General features: G+C 35.6%; 1 protein-coding gene across 2 annotated transcripts; it reads right to left on the bottom strand.

The window, feature by feature from the left end:
- Positions 1-1,883: 1,883 nt before the first annotated feature.
- LOC102589428 (uncharacterized) lies at positions 1,884-6,784 on the bottom strand. Of its 2 annotated transcripts, none has more exons than XM_006365127.1 (2): positions 6,628-6,784; positions 1,884-2,693 (listed from the first exon to the last, which is right to left on the bottom strand). In XM_006365127.1, the coding sequence occupies exon 2, from the start codon at positions 2,666-2,668 to the stop codon at positions 2,135-2,137; it is 534 nt and encodes a 177-aa protein (XP_006365189.1). In that variant the 5' UTR covers positions 2,669-2,693; positions 6,628-6,784; the 3' UTR covers positions 1,884-2,134. The 2 variants fall into 2 exon arrangements, with proteins under 2 accessions (XP_006365189.1, XP_006365190.1); XM_006365128.2 differs by having other exon boundaries at positions 1,884-2,711; positions 6,628-6,749.
- Positions 6,785-7,797: the final 1,013 nt, after the last annotated feature.

Raw genomic sequence — 7,797 nt, 5'->3', positions numbered from 1 at the left:
AGTAGTGGTATCGTTTTGAAAGGATCGCTACAAGAAACATCAAGATGATGTTGTAATGACTGAACTTTGAGGAATACACTAGAGTATGAACGTATCGATATATCACTTTAACTCTTTCAGAATACATCACTATTAGATTCTCAACACTTGACTTGGTTTCTCATCTTATCATCTCCCCCTTAGGTCTGAAACTGTTACTTTAAAGCTATGAATCTAATCTATCTTTTCTAAATTAGTCTATATTCGATTTATTCTAATACTCAGGAAAGGCTAATATTATGACTATTGAACTCTCCATATGCATGTACTAAGATTCCTTCTAAGACCTCTTTCTGAAATGTTTCTCTTAACCTCTTCTCATTGGTTTATAAAGCCGCTTAGTCTAACTCTTAAAAGTCTGACTTCTCCTTCTCAGTCTACTAATACAACCTTTCTAAGTTCATATCTACCTACTAGAGGAAACTTGAACTATATTTAAGAGGTTCATCATTCGCAAGGCTATATAATATCTCTTCTACGTACCAAACTCTTAGGGGTAATAAATAATGCTTACATTAGCATACCCACATTGACAGTTCAATTATACTATCTAGGCACACATGAAAAAATCATAACTTAATTAGAACCTTGTCTTATTACATACAATCTCGGATACACTTCTTAATGCTCTTGTTAATCTAATGACTTAACCATGTATGAAGAGAAACCCATTGATGAAGTTCCAACATACTTTGAATGGAACCCTAGGTTGAATCTTGGGTGGAAGGTTTGAAGCTTAAATCTCTTGTTCTTGCCTTGAGAGAAAACTTTGAAGAGAAGAAACTTCGATTTGGGGGGAAATAGGAGAGAATGGGAGGTTAGGATCCTTAGGTATCACTTAAACCCACTTAGAATGGGACCAAACCACGTAGTGTAGGAATTAAGAGAGAGGGAAAAGACCAAATACTCCTGACTTATAAATTGGTGGAGCAGTCTACGGATGCCTTCCACGGACCGTACACCACTTCACAGTCCGTGAAGGTGTCCGTGAAAGGCTGGAGGTCTGGTTCCTAAAGGTCGTCTCCCACAGAAGCTTCTACGGTCCGTTGATCAATTTATGAGTCGTACAACTGCCTGTGAAAGACAGAGTCTGAGTTCTGGGATCCTTAGATTTACGGACACTTCTACAATCTGTGAAAGACTTCACGGCCCCGTAAAAGCTCCCGTGAACACTCTTCCAAGTTTCCAACTTTCTGAGCTCTGGCTTACGGATCTCATTAACGACCCTTTGGTGTCTTTCACAGTCCGTGGAAGGGTCCGTACAAACTTATTTCTGCAACATTTCAGTACTTTCTGATTCTCAAGGTCTGATCTAGGCTTAGAAACTTTTTGAGTGTTACATGATCCCTTCCCCAATTATCAAAACCTTAGTCTATTTCTAAATTTAACTATAAACTTTAGTTCGATTTCTCTTCTTCAAGATAGATGTTTCATTTCCCTTTTATGTAAAGTCATTGTCTTTCACGCGAACCTAACTAGTTCACGTCTCACGTCTATTTTTACCTATACAATATCTAAAATAAGTATCAAAACTTGCAATTTTTGTAGCTTAAAAGTTGTATCATATAGAAAAATATGGAGTGTTTGATCATGAAAATTGTGAGTATTTGAAAACAGTAATTTTGTTTTAAAAATGAAAATGACATTTGAAATTTGGAGTGTGTTTGATCATGAAATACAAATTGGAGTTGTTTTTGAATTTTTGTAAATATTTTAGAGTGAAAACAACCTTTTGATATTAGTTTTTTCAAATTTCTGAAGATTCAGAATTAGACTCCAAAAAATTTTACAATCAAACGTCCTTTATATAACCAAAGATCACTTATTTACCTACCAAGCAATGTAAGGAAACAAACATTTTATTTGCGTAACTCCTGGCCCCTGTGTAGAAGCAATAACTCAGTTAGGAAATTTTCATTTAGGCAAATGCCACAAAATCATTTGCATCCACAACTTAGAAGCCAAAGGAAAAAGGACAAAAGATACAACCACCATAAGCTTCTTCAAGTCTACATGGTTAAAACAATACAGTTTTTTATTTCCACCAAGTGAAATGGCAACCACTTTGTAAACATCTTTTCTCCGCAAGCTAAATCTACTTATCGGCCAGGTTGACTTGTTGCTTAACTCTCCGTGCACATTCTGCAAAATTTTGAACCACATTAGCACAACTTAGGGGATCCTTTTCATGTTCCTTGTAGCATTTAAAACAAGCATCTCTCTCATCCAAGCAGGGGATAGGCTTTTGATTTGGAAGTTTGAATTCCTTGTCGTGTAGATCCTTTGCCTTCTTTGTCACTTCTTGCAACATTTTTTCCTCATGTTTCTGCAACTTCTCCACAACCTCCTCGCTCTCTTTAAGCACAGATCGAATAGCATCTAATTCTGCAATTGCAGGATGAGGCGGTGGAGGGACTGGGATGAACAAAGGAGGCTGAACAGGCCATCCTGTAGCAGCAGACCCCCTCACTACATCAGGATCACTAGAGATTAGCTTCTGATGTGTTGTTTTGTTTTCTCTTTGTATCTTTGTTTTCGGTTTCCTCGTTTTCTTCTTCAATTTTTCACCCTCATCAGCAAGCTGTTTAACTAAATTGCTGTGGATCTGTATAGTGAATGATTCACCCATGACGACAGCAGCTCTTCACAAGTATCTGAAAGATCAATTCATCCTAGTCATATAAAATGACAACTTGAGACAAAATGAGAAAACTTGCATCTCAATAACGGAAGACAACATAATACCAAAAGAACGAAGCAGATAAGACCAGACAACCAGTATTGATGTACTTCTGGAACAGTTCCTCTTCTTTTCTTTTAACTAAACTTCCCTATATAAAGTCATTTTTCCTTGTGTTAATCATCTTTTGCTTAAGTAGTGCAGGAATGTTCAAAACAAGTGCAACCAGATAGCTATATTGATCAGATTATGTGTATGGTTGTTCATGTATGTATAAGCAATCTTTAGAAAATGCTAGTCAGCCAAATCTGTCAAATAATTTACACCCAACAACATTTACTAAAAGAAAGACCAAGCACATGCAAAAGTAATTAAGATAGGCAACTGAAAAAAAGGAACAGGAAAATCTAATTGGATCATTTCAGAAATAATTAGAAATCTCAATGATTACCGAGGCATCCACAATCATTTTTTTTAATAATTAATAACACGACAAATAACTAGTAATCAGAGAATCGTAAGTTCCACTTTGCATTATTTTTAAAAGTTGTTTTCCTCAAGAAACTCCTTTGGGTGTTTATCTCTAAAATTCTGTTTTGATGTAGTAAAACTCCATATGTTCTTACAGAATTGGTCACTCAAAATTATGGTCATTGCGGGCATTGGAGTACTAAACCAGTAAGTTCTTCCTTTGGGGTAGTATATAGAAAGCAATCAGGAAATATTGGAAGGAGTTTGTTGTGAATACTGGGTTCAGACTTGGAAATGGCAGGAAAATATCATTTCTGGAGTGATAATTGGTTTGGACATGGTCCTCTTAAAGATTCATTTTGACCTCTACACCAGAAACTACCATATGGAAGATGCTTGGAGCTAGCAGGGATAGGATCTCTCTTTTAGAAGATTGCTAAATCATTGGAAGATCAAGAAGGTGGCTGAAATCCTGAAGACACTAGAAGTCTTTCCAGCTATAAGAAATACGGATCATTCAATGGAATGGAACCAGCAAAAAAATGGTTACAGGCAGCTCTGCTTATCATCTTCTATCTGATACTAACTACAATAGTTTTGATTAGCCTTGGAAATCTATCTGGAAAACCAATATCCTTACAAAGTGGTCTGTTTCACTTGGTTGGTGGCTAGAAAAGCATTTTTGACACATGAAAACTAACAGAAAAGGGGGACCCAATTGACTTTCAGGTGGTTTTTTGTGCCAAGAAGAGGCAGGAAACAAGCAATTTGTTTCTTCACTGCAAGGTTACTGGTATATTATGGCAACTATTTCTGTCTTTGGCTGGGACAAATGGGTAATGCAGCAGGTAGTAACAGGCAGAAGAAGTGGTGGAAGGTTATCCCAGCAAGCATATGGTATTATGGTGGACTGTGGGGAAAGAAAGAATGCTAGGTGGTTTGAAGACATTATGCTCTATACAGAAAATCAAGACGAAGTGTCATTTGTCTCTTCTTTTCTGGTGTAAAGAAAAGTTATGCAGATTGTAGATGATGCAAAAGAGTTTTTTGAATCCTTGTAAGATGAACGAGGCCTTTGTAATTGTAAATATTGATACCAACACCTCCTTGGTGCTGATGAATACATATGTTACCTTTATCAAAAGAACTTGTTACTTCTTGTCTTTTCCCCAGCAAAATGGTATACTTCTCTAGACAGATTATATTAGAAATCTGATAAACATGGGAGGTCACAGTTGCAGGCATAATAAAGACAAACTAACAACAATAATGAATGTACAGTGCAACTATTGTGGTATCTCAGCCAAATGGAAGACAGAACACAAATTTAAGGTTCCTTTTTCTTTTCGGGGGAATGTTTTGGTGGTGGCAGCCTGCAGGAACTGTGCAAAAGCTAAGGAGGTCAACTCTTTGGATGGAGGCATGGGGAACCAAAGAGGAAAAACTGATGCAAAGGAGACATACACTCCTTGGTGCTACTTATGTACAGAGACATCTCATGATCACTCAAAGTTAAACTCAAATAGTAAGAAGAGTGACTCAAAAGAGATCCATAAAATTGTGGTATCTTATGTAGAATCTATGTGAACTATGATAGGCCATTCCTAAAACTGTGCAAAGATACTGAAGAGTTGGAGAACAAGGGATAGGAGATGTAGAAGCAACAGAGCTTGCAACAAACAGTGACCATGTGGAAAAAGAAATTTCTGAACACATAGAATCCCTCATGAAATTGCAAATGATTCTACATGACACCCCCACTTGAACAGATCAAGAAGATGAAACTCTTCTTAGGCTTTGGCATATACGCCTTAGAGGTCCGGGAAGCAATTTACTTTTTGGATATTTTCCACTTATTCCAGACCTGCATCTCTAACATATTAGATGGATGATACAGAGGTTCTATCGAAATCACATGGAGGAAGTGATCAAATTTTTAGGGACTCATCTTCAGGTACTTCTGTAAACACAATCGCTTTTTGTCCTTAGTAATTCTATTGAAGTGCATCTTATACTTTTTACAAGAATAGTGCTTCTTGAAATACCATAGCTATTTAAGGGTAGTGAATGTTCCAACATTGCTGTAAAAATGGCTTCTCATCGTGATATTTTTTTGGATCTTCAGTTGTCAACTTCTGTTAGAACATTTTTTGGTAGTTTTCTGGGAATGTTAAGATTCAGAATTTTGCATTCTTAAGTTGTATTTGCTTTTTGTATAGTAGTAATGTAGTATATAAAGGAAGTTTTCTAATACGAGAACTGCAGTGGCATTAGAGTGTTGTTATCAATGTGTCTCAGAGACTAAAACAGCTCAGTGTTTTCTCTTGTGGCTGAAAAATAATATGTAGGTATTCTTTTTCTAGAGGAAAGTGTGAGATGGAAAGAGAAATGCCCTTTTTTGGTCCGTAGGTATTCTTTATTTAGAGGAAAGTGTGAGATGGAAAGAGAAATTCTCTTTTATTCATCCTATAGGTTTAAGCAAGACATGGGGGGGCCCAGGGAAGGGGGGGTTTCTGATTCAATTGTATTGTTTTCCTTGATTTTATCTCTTACTGCAACACCTTATCTCTTGGAAAGTTGGAATGCAGGAAAATACAAAGTTTTCATCAAAGCCTTATCTCAGAAGAAGCAGAAACGACAATTGCAGATCAACCTTAGAGGTCGTGGAAGCACGAATACATATCAGCAATTAGTCATCTAGATTCGTAAAATGCAAGTGAAAGACTAGGTGTGGTATACACCCACTTTTCCCTACTTATCTACTAGCAAATGAGCACCTCGTGCACACTTGGGTATTGTACTATTGTATAAGCCCATTGAGTTATTCTTTCTTTCATCATGACCAAGAAATCCATCAGAAGCCCACAGCCTTCAAAACTCAGGACAACGGGTCTTCCCTCTACCCTTCTCCACTTGCATACCAGACTTAAATAGGAACGGTGCAGAGCTCAAACCTATAACCTAAGTAACAAGTCCCTCATCAGGTGCCACTCAAATTAAGCCCATCTAGGTTTTCAGATAGCTGATTCTTACTTCTTAAAGCTAACTTAGTATACCCATGACAAATTTATAGCAACTATATCATAAAAGGTAAATAGGAACAAGTATAAACTTGTAAAAAATCATAAAAACAATAATATCACAGCTGAGTGAACAGAGCATTATAATCATATATACTTATTATTATCTTTTGACAACCGTGGTCTTCGGGTCAGCTTTGGTACACCTGAACTAATTCCACGAGATACTCGCCACCTCCAACAAGCAACAACTACCAGATAACTATATCTACCATACTAAGATTCGAGTTTAACACATTAGATATCATTACCAAAAGTAGGAACAAACAGACCATTATAAACCCAAATTCACCGATACTTGGTGTTAAAATTCATCGCAAAAATGAGATATATGTAAAAAAAAAAATAGATACATACATTCGATTCCGACAGTAGAATTGTGAGGAGATCGCCGCAGAGAGAGATGGAGAAGACGAGACCGGCAGAGAAGATTTTGGCAAGAAATTTCACGCAGAATTTGGGCTCTATTTGCTAGTTTTCCATCTGACCCGTCACAACAGAACTTGGGCTTCATAGCCCATCTTTGGATCTCCTCATACCCAACATTTCTAAATTGGATCAAATATATACAATAAAGTAGGGATATTCACTGTTTGGATAAAAATCGATTTAAATCAAATCGATTAAATAAGTCGATTTTATTTGGATTTGATTTGATTTTAGATTTTAAAACTTGATAGTAATTTGTTTGGTTTGATTTTTCTCAAAAAATTGAAAACAACCGGACCGAACCGACAAATTATATATCTATATTTTATTGTTATATATACATAATATATTATTTTTATAAATAATTTTAAATGTGTTATATATTTTTTCATTACAATTTATTTATAATTTATTTATGAAAGCAAAAACGCTCCAGACAAAAACATTTATCTTGTTGATTTCATTTATATGAGTGTCTATGACAACTATTAGTGGTACTAGGAATGTCACTGTCTCTTCCTTCTAGGCTAAAATGGTGAATTTTGAAGTTTTATCCATAGTAAATTTAGTGATCAAAAGTTCTGTAATGTTAGTAGTTCCAACTATTTTTCACTTTGAATGAATTGTTGTCTTTTTTTCTCTCTTTTAAATGAATCATTGATTTTATTTTTATGTATGGTGAATAACCAAATGACCGAATCAAACCAATTAATGTGTATTATATTTGACTTGGCTTGGTTTTGATGAATTAAAAACATACTAATTTGGTTTGGTTTTAATGATTTAAAAACAGAACAATTTGGTTTGATTTTAGTTTTTGATCAATAACCGACTTAAACCGACCCATGAATACCCCCACCCCCTACAATAAATATAGTCATATATTTTTATTTACATAAAATAGTCAAAAGGCATAGAAAGATACACTGACTATACAATATAGCTTATCTATATGTGAGTTATACATTATGATACACTCAAAAATTGAATATAGTTCAACTATCCATGGAGTATACACTGACTATTCAGTTTCGACCAACAAAAATCACCTCTAACAGTCTCAAATTTAGATATGAAATTCTCTCGATGTTTTGAGTC

This window comes from Solanum tuberosum, unplaced genomic scaffold (assembly GCF_000226075.1).
Source record: "Solanum tuberosum cultivar DM 1-3 516 R44 unplaced genomic scaffold, SolTub_3.0 scf00538, whole genome shotgun sequence".
In the NCBI taxonomy this organism is placed as follows: domain Eukaryota; kingdom Viridiplantae; phylum Streptophyta; class Magnoliopsida; order Solanales; family Solanaceae; genus Solanum; species Solanum tuberosum.
Note: the sequence above shows the minus strand (reverse complement) of the source record. Positions and strands in the feature narration are given on the sequence as shown.

Bases quoted from the DNA above. Each gene is read 5' to 3' on its own strand.
- LOC102589428 (XM_006365127.1), bottom strand. From the start codon at position 2,668: ATGGGTGAATCATTCACTATACAGATCCACAGCAATTTAGTTAAACAG.